General features: G+C 37.2%; 2 protein-coding genes across 2 annotated transcripts in view; both read left to right on the top strand.

Annotated features, from left to right (window-relative positions):
• Positions 1-16062, top strand: part of LOC120335731 (staphylococcal nuclease domain-containing protein 1-like) — a 54478-nt gene extending 38416 nt beyond the window's left edge. Inside the window, exons 16-23 of the mRNA XM_078119518.1 lie at positions 7370-7477; positions 8409-8489; positions 8978-9139; positions 11279-11446; positions 11809-11922; positions 12582-12698; positions 13884-14015; positions 15225-16062. Coding sequence (XP_077975644.1) covers positions 7370-7477; positions 8409-8489; positions 8978-9139; positions 11279-11446; positions 11809-11922; positions 12582-12698; positions 13884-14015; positions 15225-15290 — 948 coding nt within the window. The 3' untranslated portion in view covers positions 15291-16062. The remainder of the gene's footprint in view (positions 1-7369; positions 7478-8408; positions 8490-8977; positions 9140-11278; positions 11447-11808; positions 11923-12581; positions 12699-13883; positions 14016-15224) is intronic.
• Positions 16063-17530: 1468 nt separating this feature from the next.
• Positions 17531-19156, top strand: LOC144419930 (uncharacterized). Its single transcript, XM_078110181.1, has 2 exons — positions 17531-17951; positions 18191-19156. Exons 1-2 carry the CDS (start codon positions 17868-17870, stop codon positions 18449-18451), a joined length of 345 nt encoding a protein of 114 aa, XP_077966307.1. The 5' UTR covers positions 17531-17867; the 3' UTR covers positions 18452-19156.
• Positions 19157-27776: the final 8620 nt, after the last annotated feature.

Here is a 27776-nt window from a genome sequence, read left to right as displayed (position 1 = left end):
CTGCATTCAAAATTCTTATTTATTTGCGAAATTTATTAAAAACATCTAAACTATGAATCCGGTTACTTCCCAAGTAATTCGACACGGCCGATGGGAGTACTAACTGTGACGTCACATGCGTTATATCTATCCTAACCAGAACACAGTAATGAGTTTTCAACGCAGAAGCCGCTTTAAACCTACCACGTGAACACAAACTACGTCATGGCGGCAACAAATTTTTTTATCACGCACATAAAGTCTTATGGACTCATAATAGATAACTAAAATGAGCGGGAAAAAACAGAAAAACGCGCGAAAAAATTTCTACCCGAAAACATAAGAAGTAAATTAGTTTTAAGTCACCGTCGCAATTTGCTTGTAACTTGCTTCGAATAACAACATCGTCGAGTCAAAGCGGGAGACAGGGATTAGGAAAAACATGCTGGGATTTCAACGTGAAAATATGAAAGTGGACTAAGTCAAGGGTCGGCAACCTTTTGTCGCTCTCGGGCCAGAATTAAGGTTGCAAGTCATTAGCGGGCCGCACATATTTTCAGAAAGTTGAAAATCCGATCGGATTTTTATAATAAAAATCAAGCAGTGATACATCTCTCTAATAGAATATATATTTATTTCCTCATTGCATCTCATAAAATTCCATTTGAATATTTTCAGCGCCATTGAACCCTTTGCACTTAGCATCAACTTTTCTGCGTTTTGTTGCCATTTGCTCCGGCCCGCGGGCCGTAGGTTGCAGACCCCTGGTCTAAGTCAAGGAGATCCGGCCTGCCGAAATGTTTCATCTGGCCCACTTGTGTAAGCTGAAATTACGACTATAGTTTTTATGGATATAAATCTCCCTTGAAAATATCGTCATAATGACCCAGATAGTTACGTTGTGCTTCTTATTATTACAGCATAACGTTTTTGTAGGAAATATTTGAACTTTGATTGCCGCCGTCACAAGTCTGGGATTTTTACCCAGGTTTCGTGCTCTTGAGAAACCCTAAATTTGATTTCCTTGGCGATTGCTAAGTACAATTTTTTCTCAAAATCTCTTTTGATTAAGCAAGCCCGCGCACATAGAGGATTACTGGGTTGCGATGTCCCGTGGAGAAAGGAATCAAATTAAGTCATTAAGTGATTCGAGTTTCATTGTAGTAGTTCGTAAATGCTCTTTTCATTGTACCTTATAGTGGGGCTGTTTCCGACATTTTTCAACAAATTTCTCCTTTCGCCAATTTTACGTATCTAAATCCACCCCTCGCAATACATGAAAATTCCGCTTTTTGGTAAATCCTCAATAGATTCTTAGCTAATGTTATGCACAACTCGAACTCGCCGTTGGAATAGTTAATAATGCGTGTGTTGAAATACTAAATAGTTACCGTATAAAAAAAGACGAAAAGACGTTATTTATACGAAAAACTCTTGATCTTCAAAAAAGCAATGGAATTCTACCCTGATTAGGAAACTCCGCCATGTACTTGAATTTACTCTTCCAAATACCGATATTATTACCTACCTATTATTTTAACCCCCCTCCCACCCTCAATAAAAAAAAAACATTTTCAAAGACTTCGCTGACATAAACTTCTTTACTGTCGAATAGGCGGGAAAAGCCGTCTTCATCACGTTAAGGGCGGGAAAATTCGTTTTCTTTTTTCTTAAGTTCATTATGATCTCACAATTGACATGTTTAATCCTTTACTTTACGAATGTCTATCGATCGTCCACGTCTCGATGTAATTTCCCTCGCGGCCTTTCAGAACTGACAAGCGGTTAGAAAATTGGGAAATAGATTGAATTTTCGATGGTACCAAGGTTGGCCAGGGCATAAAATAACCTTAAAAGGCGGTATTTATACTTCTCCCATGCTTGGAAAACGAAAAATCGTCTTGGAGAAAATAACAAGGACCTCAAACGATTTTTAGTCTATTCGCTCTGTAAAGAATCTTGTATCTTGAAAGTTGAACACAAAGAATTACTTAAGTCTATTGGTAATGATTTCTCCCCGTCGGTTTAATTTTATTTTTATTAAAAAGAGAGCGATGCTCAAATATATGGACACGCAAAACAAAATATTTTATCACCGATTCCCCGAAAATCATATGTGGTACGGTAGCTTACGAGTACCTGCAGCTGTAGGCCTGATATTTGATCGCGTAACCGCTTAAAAAGAGTTAAAATCAGTGTTCCCCATGAGTAAAAAATAATACAGCGAATTTTGGATGAAATATCAAAAATCGTAGAAAATTTAGAAATAAATAAAAGTAATAACCTAGCGAATAAATCAATCTTTAACTACTGAAAATTTTAAAGCAATTGGTCCAGTAGTAAATGAAAAAGGCGATTTTTTCACAAGGATTGAAAATACCGCAAAAAACAACAACAACATAATAACAAAATGATCCATAGGGTACACTACGTGTGCAAAAACATTGTCGTATGCGACTAACAAGTATGGTCGTCTGTGGCACGCGTAAAAGGATTTCGCGTGTCAGTACCTACAGATTATAGTCTGTTTAGCGTCCGCAGAATTGCAGATTTTTCTCGCCGTGAATTTTTCATTGAATAGATAATTAAAGATTTTGTGAGGAGACGTTTTCGCAAAATTTTCAAACTCGGTCGTTCGTCACCCGTTTACTGTCGGTTTACCTATTAAAAAAGATTATTTCTCGATTTTTTTTTCCCAATAACCTGAGTTATATAGGATTCGCTGATTACAAAAATACGACAGATCGAGGCTGGCCAAGTACATTATTCAATTACCCTACCAAAATCACTTTTGTTCACTGATTGTCTCAGCTATCCATGTCACAAGTAAATTTAACGACGATAGTGATGTAACAATGTGTCAGAAGATTTTTTTGCGGTTATTTTCATGACGAAACAATATCAAAATGCTATTTTTTTGTTACAACTAATTGTAACCGATATCAGCAAATGTAACGCGGGCCACAGATTATGGTAGACATGTGGCCCGCGGGCCTGGGTTTAGACCACCTGAATTAGAATAGGCTCTGCGTTTTAATTCATAGTAAAATTCTGGCAGCGTACGACAGCGGCCCTTCTCTGCGAATATGGATGGATTTCATTTATTGAAAACTTTATGTTTACCTGTCTCTCTCTTTCTTCTGGTCGGATGATTTGAGTTGTCGTCCCACCACTGGCTTTCTGATGCGATTTATTAATTCTGTTCCTTGGGTCGGATAAGTTTGGGTCGTCCTTTTGGAACGAGAAAAAAAAAGCATTTTATTTCGTAACTCGAAACTCATTTTACACTCTCGAGACTTGTGAAAACTCACGTTTCCTGGCTAGCTGTTACGGTCTGACTTGGAAATTAGATATTTCAGTTTGTGTTCGAAGGGGTCCGCCCACTCGAAAAAGTTTGTTAACTAATCACTGGAACATATCTAATTCAGTTTATACTTTTCTAAAAACTTCCCGGTACATTTTACTCCTTTCCCCCTCTATCGAATAATTTCGGCATATTCCTGTGGTTGCCATCATTTTATCAACCTAGTGACGCTCTCAGCTATAGCACTATGCCTTTTCTTTTTTACAGTTTTCGGTAGAGCTACACGAAATACATAGTTATAGTTTCGTACTAGGGTATTGTGCAACAACCTTTATTCACAATCTACTTTGTATCATTACGTGTCCGTTGCCACAAATATGCTTGAACGAGAAAGTATTATAAATTTAAATAGAAATAAAATAAAAATTTCCCACGAAATATAAAGTATGTTTGTGAGTTTCGTTATATCAGTGGTTCACAAACGCAGATAAATTTTTAAATATAAAATATATAAATATATTTGATAGAGTCGATCCTGTCCACCTTATTTTGAATATTTACATTTGCATTTATTTACGTTCCATCCACACATTTACGACGTGGTTTTTGAATAAAACATACTTTAGTCTTACTATCTATCTGTTATTTGTAGCCTATTGTTAGCTAGTCATTGTTGAGGTGGGCGCGAGACTTGACAAATTCTAAAAACGGCGGCTAAAAAGTTTGGGAAACCACTGCGTTAGATAAAAGCTAACCTCTTCAAAACAATATATAACTTAATCAGCGGCGACCTACTATGAACTAACTATAGAGTATAATCTAACCGAAGCTCACAAACACATACTTGCTATTTCGCGGAAAGAGATTTGGTTATTTTTATAAAATTTTCGCCTTTGAAACAATACATCCCTTGATCTTAATTCCAAAACAATTTTTGTCTGTTCCAATTTCTTTCTATCTACCTGGCTACTTTCACCCAATAAGCTTAGAAGCAATTACCTTCAAAGTATCGACCGTAACTCGTCGTTAAATAAAAATCAATGTCTCCTCCTTTAAATCCGTTTAAATAAGTCCCTCACTTTAATTACGAAGAAAACTCTTTTTACTGCATTCTCTTAGTTTGGCTTATCCGCGCACCCACGAGACCTGCGCGATGAATTGTTATGGAATGAGCGGCGAAGTAATTAATTTTGCGAATGGCTTTAATGCAGTGGTTCTCTAACTTTTAAGCCACGCCGCTTTTTTTAGAATTCAACAAGTCTCGCCTCAAAAATACCTTGCTAACAATAAGCTACAAATAACAGATAGTTTGGTGTAAGTATGTTTTATTCGAAAAACACGTCGTAAATGTGTGGATGGAACGTGAATATTCAAAATAAAGGGGAAAGATCGAATCTAACAAAAATTTTATTTTAAATTAGTTTTACGCCCTTCTTGTGGAGCGCGCTCCACAGTTTGAGAACGACTGCTTTAATGTGTAAACGCGCATTTTAAACATTGTCATGGCGCCATTTTACGTAGATACGACACTGATTGCAAGGATATCGTGTCAAGCAGGGTTGAGGTGTCGGGTAAAATATACAACCGACTCCCGTGTACCGTCTGTCGTGTACTTTGTTACTTGCAATAGTATTCACCTCCCCCCCTTCCCCCCCATTTTTATATGTAAAAAAAAGTCTGGCGATCTCTGACTCACGATCTAACGTGGCAATTAGGAATATCAGAGTCCTTTGAAAATCCCTGGCTGCGTACCACATTCTAAACGCCACAACGATTTGTGATAGTTTAAGAGGTCTTCATAATATCTTAGTGAATGTCATCAGACGGTAAATTTCTCTCAGGGTAGAGATTCTAGGACCGATGGAAAGCGTGAAAATCAATTAAATTTTACCGTTCCAATGTGCGCCGTACTTAAACATTTTCAAACGCGTTACAAAAAAGTTAAATTTCGTAATTACTCGTAAATTCATTTAATACTTTACTTCTGTTCTTGTATAATTGCATCCGAAAGCTTTAGTAACCTAGGCCGCTTTGCACGAAAGTTATGTTCTCGCTAGAATATGTTCCAAATGACCTTGGGTTCTTTTTGAAGGTCACACTGTATATCCCATTTAGTACAAACGCAGAGTTGTCGAATTCGAATTAATCGAATATTCGAGTTGTCAAATAATCGAATTAGATTAGAATTAATCGGATATTCGATATTTTAAGTTTCTACATGTCCGAAAATGGCCGATATTTGAATATAACTGAAATTGGTTATTTTCGAAATTTTACAATTAGGATTTCGTGATATCCACTTTGCATAACTTCTTTAATTTATATCAGTGGTCAATGTACACCATTTATCATTGAAAGTATGTTCGCCGAAAGACCGGAAAAAATATTAGTCTTCGCTTAAAAACTGTTTTTCGTCAAAGTGCTTGTCATATATGACATATTCATCCACTTAGTACCGCGCGAAGATCAATTTGCCGCCATAATTTCGATATTTTCTCGCCTTATCTGTGATGTCATAATATAAATTAGCAGAGGCTTTGAGTCGTAACAACGTGTTATCTGGTTACTTAATGTGATGTCACAGTTAAAGTGAAATATCTATCATCTGTTATAAGTACCTACTCAAGCGATGATAAGCAATTGTGTTCGAAGGAGTCCGCCCTCCGGAAAAAGTTTTATTACACCAGCAACGGATATTTAATTCACTTTAATACATCTTTGAAGTCTTTGCGGTATATATATTAGCGTCCCGCCAAATCAATTCTGGCGCGAATCCAAAATGACTTTTCCAGTTATTCAAACGTCATAATTAGTTTTCTCAATCTTGTTTAATCTAATTCATCGATTGGTGCGTCATAATCGTTTCCTCATAGAATATTCCAGATAACGAATAAAATAAACAACTTACAATAAATTATCAGTGCCTCAAAAATATCGTGCCCCACTCGACCCACGTTTGTTACCCACTTGCCCCACTGTTCCGAGTTGGGTATATCGCGAAGCTGTGTTGAAGCAAATTGTCTATAGAAAACCTTGCCGCTTATTGCGTTGACGATTATGTAATATTTTATGTCATTTTGTGATGACGTCATAGTATTTATTATTGTGCCTGGAAACGTCATATTTCGTCATCGTAATTATCATTTGTGTGATGTCATAATTGACGTAATCATTGTTGTAGATAACTTCGTATTTCTCCTACCGCGCTCATGTAAACCCGGCACAATTCAATTTTTTTAATTTCTCTTCGTGCGTGTATTTTGAGCGCTTGCCGGAGATAAATTACGTTTTTATTGATTTGAATTCCCGAGTATGGGATTGTTGCCTGTCTTTTGCTGTTTGCTTAAGGGAATCCCTATTCGTTAATGGTTTGGTATTAGACAAGAAGGAAGTCTGGGTACTATTTTACACAATGCTAGGCGCAGAAAGGATTTTACTTGTCCCTGGACAAGAACTCCCCAGTTCTTCTTAGTTTCATTGCTTGAAGATTATTTCACGGGGTATTTGCACTTTATTGAGCATGAATTGTTTTAACATAATGGGATTTAAAATCTACCAATTGAAATAACACTATAAATACCATCGGAATGATAAACAGTGGGACAAGAGTGCCAAAAGCCTCCAAAAGGGGGCCACAAGCCATAAAAAATTAGGAATCACTGACTTAATGGGCTTATCATGGGCATATAATTACTTATCGATCTTGAGATCGGTAAGTATGTTGATAGGTATTTGTCTGTTTGTCTGTTAGATGAACGCGATATCTCAAAAAGGCGAGGTTGAATCTGCTCCAAATTTTGCATGTGCATTCATCATATCTTGGACCAGAAGCCTATCGATTTTGAATGAATTATGTTGTATAATTAGCAAGTTATTAATTAATTAGTGATGGGACACACGGTGTCACTATAGAGTCATGAATCGAAACCACAGTTTCGATCGATAAGTCTTTGGTCTCCGACCGATACTCTTGTTTAATGTTTACTGCATTTTTTTTACTGATGTTTACAAAACTTGTTTTGTCGATAGTCATCGCATTTAATGTTCGTTTGTCTTCACTCCCTCTAATTTTTTCATATTTTTCAGGTAATGGTAGAAGTTGAAGCAATTGACAGAGCTGGGAACTTCATTGGATGGATGATTGTTGACGGTGTCAACGTTTCTCTGGAACTTGTGCAACGAGGATTATCTAAGGTAATCTTATATGCATTTTTGGGAGCTCCAGAAGTATGCGAATCAAGATGGCGCACAACCTGAACACAGTATGTGTACCCGGTTAGGGTTCAGGTTGTACGCCATCTTGGTGCACATACTTCAATAGCGCCGATCTTTGTCATCTTGGTTCTGTGGGGGGGGGGCTAACTTTTCTGCTACCTGGGGCGAGTTTCTGATAATAACGCCCCCCTCTTCAAAAAATTTTGGGGGCTAAACAAAATTATAGATATTATACAGGATGTCCGAGAAGTTCCGTCCGATTCCATAGCAATATCAATTGCAAATTTGAATAAATTTGGTTGCATGATTAATGGAGACTATAACATTCAACATCTATAACATCCAATAAGAAACAGGTTGGCAACAAATCTTTTTCAAAATCAAAAAAAAAAAAAAATTTTGATTATAAAGACTTTATAATCGGGCAAAACTTTTTTAACACCTTGTATATGAGGATGCATAAATATAAGGTCAAGTAAGTGTGAAGTGTTTGTATTATGAACTGGATCATCGAACTAAGCAACAGGCCCCCTGTAGACACGCCCCCGCACAGCTATGAAATCCCGAGTGTCCATGTTATCATTGGAGTGAGAACTGGAATGGCTCGGCGGTATGGCACATTGCGCTAAGCGATAGGAATCTTGTCACAGCACCATCGATTACCTTGCTCAGGTTCGAATCCCGGATGTGTGAGAGTATTCTGGACTCCTTGCCATTGTGGGCTGGTTCACGTAGCCACCAGTCAGTTACGGCTTCTTCCACCATCAAGTCCATGCCTCTGAAAACAAATAACTGACTTACTGATCCCATATCTGACATGGAATGGTAACCGGACGAGAAGCCGTGGCTTGGCATATGGTTAAGCCTTCGCAGCGCTTTCCTATCCTAACTCCTATTTTTGTTTTTTCAGGTTCATTTCACCGCGGAAAGAAGTCGATACTACAAGCAGCTTAGTGAAGCGGAAGAGAAATGCAAAACAGCAAGAATGGGGGTAAGATTTGGGGGATTTTATTTTTCTTTGAGGAGAGATGACCAACTGTGGACGAGAGGCGGAAAGATTGTCTCAGTGTGTCGCTCCCATTCTTACCTTGACTTGTTGGATTTGGAGTAATTTTTCTGTAAAAATGAGATGATGTATTTGAACTTTTTTGTTTTTCTGGTGTTGGATATTGGTTGTTTGTTATCACTTATCGTTCTCGAACGGTCAGTATGTTGATAGGTATTTGTCTGTCTGTTAGACACTTTCGTATGTTACGCGATATCTCACAAAAGCAAGTTGAATCTGCTCCAAGTTTTGCATGTGCATTCATCCTATCTCGGACCAGAAGCCTATTGATTTTGGATGAATTATGTCTTATAATTAGCGAGGTATTAATTAATTAGTGATGGGACACTTTTGTGAGGTTTTTCCTATCTCTCAGAAAAAATCCCCCTCCCTCCCCCCATTTTTCAACGAAGATTTTTAAATTATTTTTTCAGGTTTGGCAAAATTTTGAAGAGCCCAAAGAAGTTGCTGTTGTGGAAGACACTGAACGTAAAACCTCGTATAAAACAGTCGGAATTACCGAGGTTACTCCACAATTGCATATGTTCTGTCAAATATTGGACGCCAATCGACAATTAGACAAAGTCACTGAAAAGGTAGAGAAATTTACGCATTGGCCTAGTGCAGGGGTGGGCAACCTTTTTCGGCTCGCGTGCCAAAATTGGCTAAATTTAACGACAAAATTCTTTCGCGTGCCGACCAAAATTAAAAAACAATTCTTTGCTACTTTCAACGCAAAAATAAACCTTTCAAATAGGAACAGACAGATTCACTATTCTGGAAAATATCAGTCCGGCAAATAGTTTCGATTACTTTTCTTATTCTATATCAGTGAGACTTCTGCTTCTGCATTACCGATGATAGAAATTTTACATTGGGTTATTCTTTTGTAACTTTCAAAGAAATACACGAAGTAATGCAGTTGCAAAGTTTATAAGACACGAAAAATGTTCGGGAATGGCATCCCAATCACGCAATAGTTTGTTTTCTGCACTTCTCTCTTGTATTCCTTCCCCTAATCTCGTATATTTCTGTCGAAATCAATTTATAACAGTAAGTTAGCAAATAACTCTAACCAACACGAGCTCTACAACTTCATAAATCGAGCAGAAATGAACAAAAATGGTGGCACAGACGAACTATATTACGTAAGAATGTAGTCAAATGAATGCTGTGCTCTTCTCGACAATTTCCCCGAGAGCTCACTCATTTGTTACGTCATAATTGTAAGTGACGCCCTTTAACCTGATGATATTTGAAGGCGACAAATACGTCCCGACCGAGATGGCCGGCCTGTAGACTATATAGCTGGCTGTATTCCTAAATTCCTTCGTCCAATATGATTGCCACTGACTTGCAATGTGTTAAATTTATTTGAAACCAATTAATCCAGTTCTTTTATTGAGTAACGAAAGATAATACGGTGTACTGTATATTATATTCTAATTCCGTGTGCCGTATACCGTATATTTAAAGAATTTTTTGGGCTACCAACTACAAGTCTACATCTGTAGGACAAACATGCTTCATTAACATTAAACCAAGTAAATAAGGAGCTTACTTACTAATCAATGAACCTAAATGGCCTATACCGACGGTAAAGCAAAGTCAGAGACCTAAATATTCTAATCTAAAACAGCGCTGCCAAATGCAAAGCGCAACCTGAAACAACGGGCTGACCTTGAGTCTGAGTCGGTCAAACGCGGGCTCTTGTCACGTGACATCTATGTGACATCATGATAGCTGTTTAATGACCCATGACATTATTATTCAAAAAAGGAAAAGGTTGATCGTTACAATAATGTATTTCTTTGTAGCCTTATGTCATTAAGGGACAAAAAAATATTTAAAGAAATAACGAATTATTAACAAACGATTATGTGTCAAGTTTGGCACGCGTGCCAGGGGTTGCTCACCCCTGGTCTAGTGGTTGAAGCGTTTGACTTATCTGTGTGACATCGCAGGTTCCTGGGTTTAAACCCACCTCACCCCATGTTTGATAAATTGGGGAGGCAATGTCGGACTAATAAAGTCCGTAGAAAGCATCTTGTCAAAAGCCGTGTTCAGAGACGCAGATTTTCATGCATAAATGTCATCCTGCTTTTTTCTTAGTTAATTCAATACATAGTCTTGCTGCACACTAACACAAAAATATTCCTGTCTGACCAAGGTCAAACTTCCTCAGACATACCTATTTATTGAATCACTCAGGATAGTTATCTTTACTCGCGCTACAGCATCCTTGCATGATATGCATACAGATCCTCCGACGCAAATGTATAGAAAACGAAAAAGTAGTTGGTCTTGTAGAAACCCAATCGATTTGCTTCTTTTATTTTTAAAATTTCTGCTTTTCTAGAGTTTAATCACTGGTTCTCAACCAGTGGTGGCCATGACCCACAGATACATTTCAGGTGGGCGACTGACCTATTAAAAATTGCTAGAGTTATCGAGAAATTTAGTTGCCGTAAATTTGATGGTAGTAGCAATGGTTAATGCAGTTTTTTGCTACAGTGTGATAATTTTCACTTAATTATTATTAAACTTAAAGTGTCTTTTTTCGCAGAAAGAATTCTATGTTTTTCTTGAAGTTTTCGCATGAAAAGTTAATGGGCCACAGAAATTTTTGTGCAACAAAAATGGCCCACAAAAGAAAACAGGTTGAGAACCAGTGGACTAATTAATCAGAGTCAAAAGTGTGTAAAATCTTATAAAAATTAACGATCATTTTTCAGATGAGAGGAATGCTTGCTGCTGAACCACCTCTCCCAGGAGCTTACAAACCTCGTCGGGCTGATTTCTGCTTGTCACGCTTCACTGCAGATGGGGAATGGTACAGAGCTCGAATTGATAAAATAGAATCGCCTGAACGAATTAATGTTGTCTATATTGATTATGGAAACGTAAGTGTATTATTTGTTGAAGCATGAAGTGACAGCAGTTTTACTACTCTGTAATATTGAGATTATTCTGACCAATTTCGCCTCATTGCTTTCCTGGGGTAGATATAAAACAGTTAGTGCGGCAGTATTCCAATTCTTCTTCCTCCATCAAGTCCATGCTTCCAAAAACAAATAACTGGCTGACTAACCCCATACCCAACATGGACTGGTAACTGGACGAGAGGGTTAAACCGTCTTATAAGCTTTCCTCTCACCTGGGATAAACATGTAAATCCTGTCATTACTTCAGTCTGCATGATTGTTTTCAATGTTCACTTTTATATTTTCAATTCCAACATTATTTCGCCTTCTCGTATTTTCAGAAAGAAACGGTGCCAACAGCTCGACTCGCTTCCCTGCCAGCAGAATTCAACACTCAAGCACTTTACCCACAGGCCCATGAGTTTGCGCTTGCGCTGTGCAATGTTCCGGAGGATGTAAGTCATTTTTCACAACTTTTTTCAACAAGGGATAGGCTGAGATTCACCCAGGGGGGGTGCAAATTATTCATAATAGTGCGAAAGTTTTGAAATTTGGTTAAAAAAATTGCAATTAGTGCTATATCGTGGTGCGAAAAGCTAATAATCACTGAGACTTCTGCTTAAATATCATGACCGAATTTCACCTTATTATGTGAATTGCCTCCCCATTTTCATTAATTTAAGATTACCACCCCATAAATCATGGAAGTCCTGATGGGTTATTTTAAACCTTTTTATGAGTTCCACATTTGCAATTATTAAATCCTCCCACTTCCCCCCCATTGATATCACCCCATCTCCCCCATTATTTATGTAAATTAGCCCGCCTTTCAATAATCTAAATCACGTCTTCTTTTGATCCATATTCTGAATTCACCCGGCAATAATGTCTTCCCCCTTTTCAAGTTTCCCCGCTCATTAACCCCCCCTGCCCCTCTAAAAATAATTTTCAATAACTGAAATGATCCCTCTCTCAAAAATGTAAATCTCCCCCACAATAAAGTAAATTTTTATTTTTAGCCTCCAATAATGAAAATTCGAATACAATCCCCCCCACCCCAATGCTACTCATACCAGACGGAGCTTTTTCCAACCTTTATTTCTCACATTCACAGGAAGACAGTCGACTTGATGCATTCCACTATTTATGCGACATGACTGCAAACACTCAATTTGTGATCAACACTGAGTATACCGACAATGGGATAGAGCATGTCACTCTACTTAGACAGGTAATATAGGTTTTATAGAGGACTCGCAATTAGAATTCAATAAAAAGTTCTTGATAAAGGAGCATAAGCATGGCCAGGGAAGAAGATGCTGGGGAGCCATTCCTGGTAATTTGTTTCAGATGAATGTACTTAATGGTGGAGGAAGATGTAATATAGGGGTCGGAAACCTTTTGTTGCTCGCGGGCCAAAATAAGGGCTGCAAGTCATTGGCGGGCCGTCATATTTTCAGTTGAAAACCGAACGGATGATACTTTTTATATTAAAAAAACAAGCAGTGATACATCTCTCGAATAGAATATACATTTATTTCCACATTGCATCTCATAAAATTCCATTTGAATATTTTCAGCGCCATTAAACCCTTTGCACTTAGCATCAACTTTTCTGCGTTTTGTTGCCATTTGTCTCTCATTAAACGAATAAATTTGAATTATATATTTGATAAATTATAATATAATTTAGTCTCCCCGTGTCTCTCAATTAATTCTGTTACTTGATGAATATTATCGTCAAAACAGCTATTTTGTTACTATAATTCAGTGAAGCGTCGCGGGCCGGATTATATCACTCCGCGGGCCGTAGGTTGCCGACTTCTGCTGTAATCGATCAGCAGTTAGGTGAACCACCCTACGGCAACAAGGGGACTTTTCGCACATAATTATTCCCCAGAGATTTTGAACCTGCAAGCACATGCAGGGTAATCAGAGGAGATGTGGCGAGCGTTTTCCTAACGCTTAGCATGATGAGGCACACCGCCGAGCCAGCATTCCATGTGTGGTCTAGACCAGGGCTACTCAACTATTTTCATCAAAAGTCCGTACACAAACTTTTAAAATCACCGGGGTCCGAATATATATACTACAAAAACAAGCTAATGTTCACCACCATGTCTAAAAAAAACAGTTAAAAATGTATCCAAGAAGCCACTAAAACTTTAGTTTTCATACCGACATTGACATCTTCTTCGATGCTCTGAGAAACTCATATTACAATGACAATTTTTCACTGTGGTTTAGAGAAAAAATGCTTTACATCACCTCAAGAAGTAGTCGCGATCCAAATTTAGCACCTTAATGGTCCGGATTCGGGCCGTGGTCCGCCGGTTGAGTAGCTCTGGTCTAGGAATGGCCCCTCTTCTGTGACAATATGTGAGAAATCATTCATTAAACTTTTTCTTCCATCTAGGACGATCGAGTTGACGTCGGAAAGAAACTGATATCGGAAGGTTTATGCACAGTGGCTAAACGACGGGAGAAACGTCTCTTGAAATTGGTCGCTGAGTATGTAGAGGAACAGGACAAGGCAAAGAAGGCCCATGTAAGAATTTTAATTTTTTTTCATCCCTTTACCCTCCCTCGATTTCTAAATAATTATCTACAAATTTTGCCATTTTTTTTGCCCCCCTTCACTCTGAGCACCCTTTCTTCCCCCTCTACCCCCACCTAAGACAGACACAAAGTGCCCTCTAATATTAATACCGGGCTCCCCAACCTTTTTTTGCCGAAACCCCTAAATTTTTATTCAAAGTCGAATGGACTTCCAAAGTGTTTATTAAAGATATCCAACGGGCAGTGTTCCCTCTAAGGTGTGCGCACGCACACAGCTTTCAGAGGCCGCGCACACGCATAGATTTACTGCGCACAGAAGTATTTCGATGTAATGTAACACTGTTCTCGGTTGGCATGTTGAGAAAGTTTGTTGTTGGCCCACCCATTACCTGGTCAGAACGCCAAAATTTCTTCATTGGTTTTTACACAAATATTAGTCATTTCCAAAAAAGTGCGCAGACACCAAAATTTCTGCACACGCATACCACAAAAAATTAGAGGGAACATTGCCAACGTGTATCCTAAATGAACTATTTAATTTTAGTGTCCTCAGTAATATTACTGTATTCAATTTTGGGCGCTCCCGACGTATGTGTACCAAGATGGCGCACAACTCAAACATAGTATGTGTACCTGGTGATGGTGAGGATTCAGGTTGTGTGTCATCTTGGTACACATACTACGGGAGTGCCGAATTTTGGACTATCAGGAATGTATGCCTGTTATCGAGTTTGATCTTTCCATATTGTTAGGTTCCGGTACTAAGTTGGCATATTCATTTTGATTCCAATTTTAAATATTCTATGATCAAAGCACTTTGATTAGTGTAATTATGATAGGTTAATTCAATTATTTCATTTTTCAATTAAGAACTCTAAGATTGAGGCGTTTTTTAAACTACTTATATAAGCTTTTATCTCCCTCATACCCAAACAAATACATATTTTTTGAGTTATGTCAAATGAACCAGAAGAGTCTTGCTTGTGATGGTCTGTGGCAGAGCAAACTTTTGAAAAAATAAAGTATTCAGTCTAATCAGGCCACGCATCTGAAGCCCATAATCGACATAGACTGGTAACTGGACGAGAGGCCAAGAAACGTCATATGGTTAAATCGTCTTGTCGACCTTCTTCTCCCACTGAATAAATATGTAAATTCTATCCTAGTCGTTCTAATATTTATAAATTTTTTCTCACAGCTGAATCTCTGGAGATACGGTGACATCACTGCTGACGATGCATCGGAATTTGGGTATTCCCGCTAGATGGCACCATTGGGCCAGGAATTGTAGAAAAAGATGTTTTAATTGAAAAAATAAATCACTTTCGTGTCTGTAGAAGTCTTCTCTATATAATTAGTTTTCGGAAATTGGTGAAATGAAATTTTAGGTAGAATGTGTTATATTTTAAAAAATGGGGTTTCTTAATTTTGGTGTTATTTGCCCTTTTACTCCATATGGAATCCGTATTTTACTACTCCTTTACTTCCGAGTGAGTGCCCGTAACCTTACTCAGGGATGAATGAGTCTTCTTTACTTCTGAGTGAATGCCGTAACTTTACTCAGAGATGAGTGAGTGCCTATAACTTTACACTCAGAGATAGATAAGTCTCCTTTATTTCTGAGTGAGTGCCGTAACTTTACTCAGAGATGAGTCTTATTTACTTCTGAGTGAGTTCCTGTGGCCTTGCTTAGGACAAATTAAAAATGAATTATAAATTGAAATCATTTTGCGTGTGGCTGCCCAGTGAAATTTGTGGAATGAAATATATCTTGTAGTATTAAAAATGCAGTATTTAGGAATAAACCTTCCCCCAATATTTTCGTAACTGGACTACTACTGGACCAAATTAGGATTAATCTTCATATCTTGGCTTTGTGACATCACTTCTACGTGTGATGTCATCAAAGCATTGTTGTGAAATTGTTATGTCACTATTGAATTTATATTGTTACGTCATTCTTCCAATCATGATAAAGTTCGTTCCAAAGAAAATGTATTTATGACAAAATAAAATCAGTGCCATTGATAAAAGAGTGTCTGTCATTTTTTTTTTGCTCACCGGGGGAGGTAGTAAACGACACGTCACACCAACCAGAGGCTACGTGGCCTACCCTACAATGGCGCGAAGTCCTGTAATCCTCTCGCACTTAATTATTCCCCACAGATCCGGTTGCAAGCGTATTCCTAACGCTTAGCACGATGCGCCACGCCGCCGAGGTTTTATTGGACACGTCAGTGGACATAACAATCGTTTCAATATTATGTTCTTGTTCTGTTACGCGTTTTTGAAAGTCGCGTTTCTCCTTGATTACTGGAGCGATGGAACTTTCCCCGAGCGTCGACTTCCTTGTTTACTTCGTGACATTGGCCAACAAGCAAGATGCAAAAGTGACCTAACAATGCTCCCTTTCCGCGTCCGCTCAGGTACTTTTCTCACTCGGACATATTTTCAAGCATGGTCGTAAACATTACCTTGTTTTTGAATTCTATTCGTTAGTTTTCAGTTGTGTCTCGGTAACTTAAATATAAATCAGATATTTCAATGATCACTCTGTCTTCCTAGGAGTTTTAATGTAATTTCAGTAATTAAAAATCAGTGTAGAAAAAGCTGTGATAGACTAGGCTAAAATTCTTTACCGGTACAGATTGTTGTATGCGATGAATCATAATGATGGTTTGAAACACATACCCCATTTCACAGGCGCCAACTCGCAAAACCACTCTTAAAATAGCCCCAAAAATTTTGCAATGGTAAAGTATAGGAAGAATTTTTTGGGGGTCAAAAGTCGGGGAAAGGTCCGTCGCTTTGAAATTTTCAGTAGTTAAAGAGGGAATTTTATTTTAGATTCCTATTACGTTTATTAATTTCAAATATTCCTGTGAGCTTCATGAGATTCGTTTTTATTTTGAGCTATGACGTCATCAGAATTTACCACCACCTGGCGATTCCGCAAACACATATTGATCACGTGATCAGCAAACAAGTTCCGTGGTCAAGCCTGCTGGTAGGTAGGGCTGGGCATTTTCGAATACCTGATGATTTCAGAATCGAATCGAATTTTTTTTTGGAATCGAATCTCGAATACTTGGGAGATATATAATTGTATGTAACTTTCTTCTTGTATTTGGTCCTCCAGACACATAAATTACCAAAAACATAGAATACATCACTCAGACAGATTGCTGAGCGTTCACACACAATAAAAAATACGTTTTTATCAATAACTCACTACAGAAAAGAGTCATATGTCAGAATGGACCTTTCCCCGACATCAAAACATCCGTATTCTCAACCAATCACAAGCGAGCAGATGTAAACAAACATTCTCCGCTGAAAACTTTAAACGCGTTCCGCACAGGTTGCTGGCGGTTTAGGCAGATCTTTGTCCCTTTTTTTTTTCACAGGGCTACGAGAGTTAGAAAGCTGTAATACTGTACGGGTATGTTTCTTTTTGCAAATCACGTTCACGAAATCTAATTATCTATACAAAAAAAGGGCACCTTACTGCCTTACAGGTAAGGTACCGTACAGGTCAACCAACTGCTATTTCGAACCAAAAAATAGTAGACAGACATGCTGAGGCAATCAAGGGTACTGGTACCGGTAGCCTACCGTATGTCAGTACTGAAGAATTCGCCTTCGATACGATGTTGCATTTTTATTAAACAGAATCTAGCCTATTAGTGAATTATTTTGGTTGACTAACTACCGGTATGTGTAAACGCTTTGCATATGGTACCGGTATTTGCCGGTCTGGCAACCTCTTCTGTACCCCTGCCGTTCAAATGGAGTAGGATTTATGCCTTTTCCGAAGCCACATATTGACCGCTAAAAAGCAATGAGGTGGATAAAGCAATGCAACAGGCCTCGCAGTCAATTCAATCTAGGAAAAATCATCAGAAATACCTACGTTTGTACCAAGGTAGGCCAAGATAAATATTGTTTTCGATACCTATGATATATTCAATATGTTAATTCTTACATAAAATAAATTTTCATACAAGCAATGCATTCTATCATGCTTTTTAATGGAGGCGATGGACCAACTGATGAATACCCTGACCCTATATCAGATTCTTGTCGCCCAACAAAAAAACACCAGCAAATTGTGAGGTAAGGATTACGTATATCATAATTTAACTTTGGATCATAATTTAACAGGATCTGTCACCAGATACTTCATTTGATACAGAGACATGCGAATCTGACGAAAGTGAGAAAGGATTGTCAGGGATCCAACCAGATCTGCCCTCAGACTCTTTAGTTGAAACAAGTGCCGCTGATGAAAATGACAGCGCTTTGTCCGACAGCAGAAAAATGTATTCAATCATCATCATTTTATTGGTCCTCAACAACAAAACAACACAAAAAGTCAACATACAAACAAAATGCAGAGAAAACTGGAAGTTGAGCATAACTTAACATAGATTTCAAAAAGTACGCGGCTACCTAACAGAAAAAGAAATAATAATAATAAAAGGGCACGAAAGAATTAACAAGATTCAGAATCGGGCAACACTTTTAACATAATTCAAAGTGAGAAAACACATACTTCTTCCAGCATTGGTGTCATATTTGCTAACTGTAAAGATGATGAACAAAAGAAAATTAATATTGAAGACTTGTGACTTGATGCAGAATCTTTTACAATCCATTGGTAATAAAATGATGTTATTTTATGGAGGATGCTTCGCATGTATGCCATGTCCGGTGTGACCCTGGTGATTGCAATATCATTTTTTGTGCGAACTGCAAAGTCACACCAAGCTGCTCCTGATACCAGAAGTTGGCCCTGCACTTGGTAGTAACTGTGGTGTGTGATAAATATCATTATTTTGCTAGGTTGTTTTGCATTCATCACTGTCATAGAAATTACAACTTGTTCATAATCACCTCATAACTTTAGAACCGAACCAAGTGGTTGGTATTTGCCCATCTGTCTATATAACAATGAGATAGTGCTCAGTGAGCGCAATTCTTCCATATTATCAGGAGATGAAACCAGGCAGCTCAATAAAATAACTCAGTAGTAAAATCATTGTGATACATTACGTCTGTGAATGGAATTGTGAAATGAATTTAATTCTAATATTTTGACGTTCCATTGCTTTCATGGTTTTTGTTTGTTGTGCCTATATAAGCATATATCTGGTGTGTATTTTTATCCTATACAACACAATATCTGGAAAACTGTATAATTTGTAGTCTTTTGCTTGGATTTACTTGCTTGTTCCTTCATCATCTTTTTTTTTATATAATCCGTTATACTCTATTTCTACACTGAATGAATAAACTATATTGTAAAACCTATCAGATATCAGACTGTTTTTGGTTGAACCTTTATGATTGGAACTCTGGCTAGATCCAACTTTGTGGGCTTAGCAGCAACTACAGACGACAAAACTGTTGGATCTATTTTGTTCCCTTCATATAGGTTGTTACCAATGCTGGGGAAGGTCTGTACATTCATGGCTCAGCAGAAAATCTTTTATTCCCATCAATTTCATCTGTTGGATAGTCTTGGTTAGTCCAACGTTATGGCAACAAGCATCAGTAGTTCTGATGAATATGTAACAGTTTTTAAACCATGTTTATCACTATAACATTATTGTTCCTGTAATTTTATGTGGTATGTAATCAATTTTAATACCTCAATAAACCTGATGAATCTAATCTTTCAATAGTATATTTGCAACCATCTTACTGAGTTAATAAATCTGTGTTTCTATGATACGACATAAACTTAAGTGCCTAGCATGTACAAATTGCATCAAAGACCTGGTGACTATCCAGCGACACCACTATTTGAAGATGATGTGGTGGCAGAGACTCCTGAACTTATCTATAGCACTTGGCTTTGAAATCTAGCGTTGAACCAAGATTGACGACTGAACCATCATTAATAAATCTGAAACAATATTTATCAGTTCCTAATTACATATTGCTTAATTTGTGCAATGTTTCCAAGAATGTATTTAAAAGACTTTTTAAACTGCCCCTGCATTTCATTTGTTTCTATACTAAACCCACCAATTTAGTCCTAACTTGGACGCTACCGGTACCTATTAGTCTATGAACCATGGGATGCGGTACCGGTAATCACGCAGGTCTCCCGGTCCTCTGACATTTTTCAACCATATAAGTTTAAATATAACCTTTCAATGAAAAGGAGAACCAAGTCATAGAAAAGCCACCTCAGAGTGAATTCCATTTCTGTATGTTAAACAGGCTTTTGGAACTAAGTTAGGTACGATAACGGCAATGTGAAGACGGAATAACGTTAATAATAGATCGCTTGACAATATGTTATAACTTTAGTAGCACGAAAATACCGCCATCACCAGTGAAATGCCATTCGAAGGCCTTTGAAACGAGAAACGCACCACTCTATCGCCCTACACAAGCCTAAATATTTGCAATGTTTGTTGTCATTGGTCTGAGCAATGACATTAAACAACATGATAGGCAACTCTGACGTCACTCCATAAGACTGCATGCGAAAGATTGTATTTCATGATACGCTTCAATGCACATATTTCTCGTCGCCTTTCGCGACCGTTTTCCGCACGCTTTTGCTACTCGGCGTCTTCTTTACGTGTAGTACCTGCCTTTTTGCGCCTGTAACAAAAGTAAATAATCTCTATATCTAAGAAGTTTTGCTCACTTGGAAAGCCGGAATGGCAGACAAGCTGTAAAGAGTAATTCTGGACATCATAGACGTTTTTTTTTTTTATCTTAGAAGATTACAAACGCGATAGCGTGAAGATTTGTGTGGGACATTTTGCAGATAATGACAAAGTTCAAAGTTAGTAATTTTAATGTTTGCGTTTAAACATTGAAATTTCATTTAAAGAGGGTGTCATACAAAACAGCAAAACTGTTTATACTTCTCTTAACGGCGCTGTGATACAATTCCATAACAAAAAGTTTGCACCTATCGAACTTGCTTTAGTTGGTGAATTTATTAGACATATTACATATTTAGTTAATCGTAGGTAACATTGCTGGTACATAATGCCTCGTAGATAGGTATGTGTGTAAACTCAGGAATTTAGCTCATAGCACACTAATTAATATTATCTTCTATGCAGGAGGTTGCAGGGCTGATTTAACTTGCAGCCTTACCGATCACCTGACGATGCTCATTTAGTTTGGCTCGAACAAGTCTTTTTGAAAGACTTGTGTGAATGGAAACTAACTATATGTTTTGCCTTCCTCCGATTTTAGAAGACAAATTTATTCTGAGGGATTTCGCATATAATTCTCATTGATTGTTGGCTGCTTATAATTCCTATTAATTGTGAATTCTGATTATAACAGAGAGTTAAAAAAAATTTACGTAATTTACTGGCACCTTTTTCTTGTCAAAACTCCAAGCTGAGATAATAAACAAGACAATACATTTATGTCATCTGGAAGCAAAATATGCACACTAATTAAAAGTTTGACACATTGAGATAATACATCATGACAGAAAATACAAGTTAAATATATGTATGACCATCACATGGTAATTAAAATTAAAAAAAAATTAATAGGGGCTGTGGAATATGAAAAGTTCAAGACAAAGTAAAGAACAAAAGTTCATAGCTCATGAACTCTCAATTTTGCCTCCATTGCTTTGTGAAGGCCAATATATTCCGAGTTGCTGAATTGGTTTACCTTTATGATAGCAATGATTTTGTATTTAATACAGCGAGATTTTTTTCAATTTTATTGAAGTGATATTATTTCCCAAAGCAATGCTTTAATCGTCTAGAATAGTTCAGTGGTGTCAAACTCATGGGTTTTCGAGAGCCGCATTGCATGTTGGAAATTGTAAAAAGGGCCGCAAACAGTTTTTGATAATGTATACTTGAAAGATATTTTCAAGATAGTTTTAGTTTGTGGCACATATTGGGATGCAACTAAACAGTTGGATTAAGTTTTATTATTTTCTTTAATTTCAAACGCAATTACATATTAATATTTGCATTCCACTATTATTGCACTGTATTTATTACAAAAAATCATAAAATTCTATATACAGCCATCAAAATCATTTTTGAACAAGCTTTGGATAAGGAAAGAATAATACATACACTAAAAAAATGACTTAATCTAAATATATGGACTTAAAATTAATAAAAATATTACAGTATAAACTCAATGTTTTTTTAATTACATTTGTCCTGACGTTTGGCATCTTTTTTTGTCACCAGCATACTAACCAGGCTGAAATGATTTTATAGTACCAACTCTAACTAACGAGGTCACATGATCATGGGTTAATCTGGATCTTTGCGAATGTTTAATTAATTCCAGTAATGCAAAAAAGTTACTTTTATCATTTCAAGTATAGATCAGTAAAAAAACAAATGACAGATTTTTTCGACAAGACATTTCGCGCCACATTGCATGGCATATGATTGCTTGAATTATTATTGATATTGATTTTTAGTAACTAAGTCGTTGTATAATTATATTAATATACAAACACATGGAAATTTTCTGTTCTAAGTTGGTCTTCGAATTTGTCATATTGACTGCTGAGCTTATTGTGTTTTTTCATTGTACTGATGGAAATATGACAAATTAAACAATGTGCTTCAGAGAATTTTGTGAAATGCAGAAATATTGCAACTCCCATTTTCTTCGAAAATGCCACCTTCTTCATGTACTTCGCGTTTAATTTAATCACTCAAGTGTTTTATTCAAGTATTCTTTTGCTAGCTTGATGTGTATTCCTAAATGGGTCAAAATGATCCAATATAATTTTTCAAAACTACTTTCAGTAAATTGTTTTCTGTGTGAATATTCAATTTCACTTTAAAAAGTGTGAAAAATCTGTTACATTTAGATAAAAAAAAACTTCCAAAATACTATTACAATTATTGTTAAGCGTTCGAGGGCCGCACTGGAAGTTGTCTGGATCCGCGAGTTTGACATCCCTGGCCTAGATTGAAGTTGTCCAAAATATATAACAGTATTTTATCATGAATAATGAATATACCCTTTCCTGAATTTCTTCTATAGTAGGCTACTACCAAAAGTTGACGAACCAAATATTACACAGGTGTAGTTAGTGACCCGTAATCCTCATTTTTCAAAGCTGTTTTAAATATGTCTGGCATGTTTTGTGCCTTTTCACAAATAGGACCGCTTATGCAATCTTACGCTTTGGAATTTTTAGTTGTTTTCTTCAAGCCTTGCAGGATGTAGGGGCCATACACAACTCTACCGGAGGGTCAAATGTCTTTGCATGCATCCATAGGTTGTTCTTCTATTGCAAACATTTATAAAGTATTCTAATTATATTTCTTGGAATCACACTGTCACTGATATATCGCCAGACTTCTGATATCTCTCCTTCTACTACAGTTGTCCTGTGAATAAATAATAGGAAATTGAGGTTAGACGAATAGTTGAAAGTTTTGCTTTATGTCGACTTAATTTCTTGATTTATATACTTACTATTTTTGCTATTGCCTCTTGTGCTGCAGGAATTTCACAATGCTTAGACAGGTTTGTCCACAACTTTCACATCTGAAGAAAGAGAGGGGATTTATTAATTTTCGTTAAGAATAAACAAAGCAGTCTATATGATTTAGAATGGAAAAGCTAATAAATCTAATATCTCATGTTTAATGTAAAAATGTTTTACTGAATTTGGTATATAAACCAACTAACAAAGGGGTTTAGTCAGAAAATTACAAGCATTCGTGGCTCCAAATACTTGAGAGATCAGACTATACAATATAGACCGGTATGAGTGAAATGTTAGGTGAATTTGATAACCCTTTGATTCAATACGCAAATAAAAGTGAATGAGCAATGGTATGTTACAGCAATGGGTATATATCCTCACTCACTGATTAAAAAAATCTAAATGGAGGTGCATGAACTTTTTGAAACCATAAGGGGTAAGTAAATAGGCAATTTCGGCAAATGCGCAACAACGTACGTACTGAATTAATAACTTCGTAGTATTTGACAAAAGCTGGCTTTCTCACATGTACTTATACGTGCTATGCCCGGGTGTGATATACAACAATAGTATTTACCTTACCTTTTTCCGATTTCTTTTTACCTTCAATTTTCCAAAATATCATTAAAATCGACAAAAACTTTCAAAGCAGGCACGAACACCATTCGTGCTATGCCTTGAAACCAGCACACATTCGCTCGTTTTCGTCTCGTCAAGTATGTGCATTGGAGCGTGCTATCGGATACGATCTTCGGTCAACAATGCCGAAGTTGCGCATCATGTTGTTTAATGTCATTGGTCTGAGCGACCCAAATCAAAACAATAAAGGTCAAAGGTCGGGGAAAGGTCCATACCGAATCAGTTAACATTACATGTTAGCGAGGGTTTTAGCGAAGTCCAATTTTGTAAAGTAAATTATGGACGGAACCTTTCTGGGGTCAAGGGTCGAGAAAACACCGGGCTTTTCAAAAGTGTGCTCGCTGCTAGTATTGGCAGAATTATAGGATAGGATAGGATTTACATATTTATCCCGGGGGAGAGGAAAGCCGATAAGACGGCTTATCCATATGGCGAACCACGGCCTCTCGTCCGGTTACCATTCCAAGTCGGGTATGGGATTAGTTTTAACTGTATTGTTTGTTTTCGGAAGCATGGACTTGGTGGTGGAGGAAGCCGTAACCGACCAGCGGTTACGTGAACCACCCAACGACGGCGAGGAGTCCAGCAATCCTCTCGCACATAACCATCCCTGCATGGGATTCGAACCTGCAAACCCACGCAGAGTAATTAGAGGTGCGGTGGCGAGCGTATTCCTAACGCTTAGCCCGTAGAGCCACACCGCCGCGCCTGTTGATTATGCATTCTGTTGATTATGCATTCTGTTGATTATGTAGTTGGAATATACTTATTCAAACGTTGGCGTAGCATGCTACAAGATTATTTGGAGAACTTTCACGTATCCTTATTTGAGTTTCGCGCCCCTGAGTTAGCTTTATGCGCCACTCACCATACTGCAGTACTACCATATTGATATTCAATTTTGTAATGGTTATAAAACTATTGATACTGTAATATGGCGCGGCAAATAGTTTTTCATTTTATTTTTCGTTTAATTTTTATTTACTATGTAATTTAGTGATTTATATTACGTTTCTTGCACTTTTTTTCTTTATTATGTGGATTTGTGTGTGTGTGAATTAATTTAATAATTTTAGGTGAGCAGACACATACCACTTTTTTTGGCAAAACCTCCCAACTTTTATCTGAATTCTATGAGCAGTGCTTCCATAACGTCCTTATTTCTAAGAATTGTTCTTCTGTCTTAGAAAATATTTTTGTCCTTATTTCTGAGAAACGTCCTTATTTTGACATGTGTCCTTATTTTTTGTCTTATTTTAGGGGTAGAAGTTCTTATACCGAATACTTACGTAGTTTGGTCAATTTGAATAATTGATTTGCTAGGAATGATATTAAAACCTCATTAATTGCTACGTGCATTCATGACTTAATAACAGCAAATTAGTTGCCACAATGACAAAACAATAGCCTACCGGCAAAGAGCAGTTTGTGTAACTTGAATCAAAATACAACTTAGAAGTGAGATGAAACAGATAGTTTCTATGAATAAAGAACTGCTGGAGCAAATCCTTTCTGGTGCAAAGTATGATCAGAATGAAAACATTTTGTTTATTACATTTCATTTTTTGTTATCTTGTTATTGTTTCTCTGATGTCCTTATTTTCGGGTTCATATCAATGGCAGCCCTGGCTATAAGCCTTACTCAAGGACGTTGAGGTTTTGTTTGCTCTCCTGATTCTGTAATCAGTTTTATTTATTTATTTTTTATCAATTATTTTATAGGCTCTTATGCTAATTATGGGGTCAAAATACACTTATAAATTACACATATCACTGGTAACTTGCTTTGACAGTTTGAGCAAAATTAAATGATATTTCATTATTTTAGTTGTTTTAAACCTTACTTGGAATATATTCAATCATACTAGTGGGAGTAGTGACTCTAGTCACAGTATGTCATACCAGTTGAAGTAGTGACTCTAGTCACAGAATGTCATACTAGTGGGAGTAGTGACTCTAGTCACAGTATGTCATACCAGTTGAAGTAGTGACTCTAGTCACAGTATGTCATACTAGTGGGAGTAGTGACTCTAGTCATAGTATGTGGTCATTAATGGGATTTATATCGAAACTATCATCGTTGTGTCCTGATCTTGGTAAGTAGATTAAAATAATCAAAGTGAATTTATTGCTTCATTATGGAAATATATGGGCAGTAGGGAATAGTTTCCAAATTTCGAAAATGTCCCTTCATTTGGTTCCATAAAACAAACACTCCATGTGTCTCACAAACAAATGGCTTCAGAAAAGAGGAGAATTTAACGCAAAAGGCTTGAACCGATGTACTGCAAGCTTTACATACAACGTGGCGGATCAAGCTGAGCGTTAGGAATACGCTCGCATCTGATACCCTCGCAGGTTCGAACCTCATGTGGGGTTTATGATGTGTGAGAGGAGGGTGGCAGGGTGGTTGACGTAACCGCTGGTCGGTTACGATTTCCTCACAATCAAGTTCATGCACCTGAAACAAATAACTGGCTAACTAATACCATACCCGACATAGACTGGTAACCGTATGATTAAGCCACCTTGTCGGCTTTCCTCTCCTCTTGGATAAATATGTAAATCTTATTCTTTCTATAGCCTCGGTTTATTTATATGGCATGAGATATCACCAGATGCCAGTTTAAATCGGTGGTACCCAACGTTTTTTTAATACATTCCCCCCCCTTTGTCTCATTTTGGATTTCTTCATTCCTCCCTTGCTGCTATGTGTGAAAATTCATGTTATTTATATAAATTCATGTTAGCCAGGGGGGCTGAGGAGCCATGCCCTCCACCAAATTTTAAAAAAAAATGCGGCATTTGCAGTGAGACATAAATCTTGACACTATTTTCAACACTATCTTATTACCCATCGATTTTAATCGGTAAGTATGTTGATAGGTATTTGTCTGTCTGTATGTATGTCTGTTTGTCTGTTAGATGCACGCTATATCTCACGAAAGCGAGATTGAATCTGCTCCAGATTTTGCATGTGCATTCATTATATCTGAGACCAGAAGCCTATTAATTTTGGGCGAATTATGTCATATAATTAGCGAGTTATCAATCAATTATTGATATAGTGATCTAGATTTTTGTAATTCGAGAGAATTTTGAGACCCGCCGAGTGTGTGTGTGCGATGCGCAGTGCGCAAGTTACAAGAGCGGATGAATCGAAACTGCAGTTTCTGTTTTGGGGGATCCCCTAACTATCGATCAATAAGTCTTCGGTTTCCAACCGATATTCTCGTTCTATTCTTGAACGATTTACTTAGCCCCCCTCATCCCCTGAAAAAACTCTGAATGGCTACGATGATGTGTTCATAAATATATTTTACAGTAATATTAAACTACTATGTAATATTGTTAAAACAACATCAAATACAGAGTAGTATTTCCCCGTCTCCCCGGAAAAAAAACCCTCATTGGGAAAGAATTCCCTCCACATTTGGAAATGCTGATTTAAATAAATGCAATTCAGTACTGTTTATTTGTGTTTTTTCAGTTTTTACAAAAAAATTTAACAACTAAATAATATTATACAAATACAGAGTAATGTTTCTGTATTCTCCTCCCTCATTATCACCCTCCCCAAAAAACAAAAAAAAATTTGGGGAGTAATTCCCATTTAGGGGGGGGAATGCTGATTTAAATCAA

This window comes from Styela clava, chromosome 2, assembly GCF_964204865.1.
Source record: "Styela clava chromosome 2, kaStyClav1.hap1.2, whole genome shotgun sequence".
Classification (NCBI taxonomy): Eukaryota; Metazoa; Chordata; class Ascidiacea; order Stolidobranchia; family Styelidae; genus Styela; species Styela clava.
Note: the sequence above shows the minus strand (reverse complement) of the source record. Positions and strands in the feature narration are given on the sequence as shown.

Excerpts from the sequence above, each read along its gene's own strand:
- LOC144419930 (XM_078110181.1), top strand. The coding sequence starts at position 17,868 with ATGAGGTGGATAAAGCAATGCAACAGGCCTCGCAGTCAATTCAATCTA. Across the intron at positions 17,952-18,190 it reads ATACCTACGTTTGTACCAAG|GATCTGTCACCAGATACTTC; the intron begins GTAGGCCAAGAT and ends ATAATTTAACAG.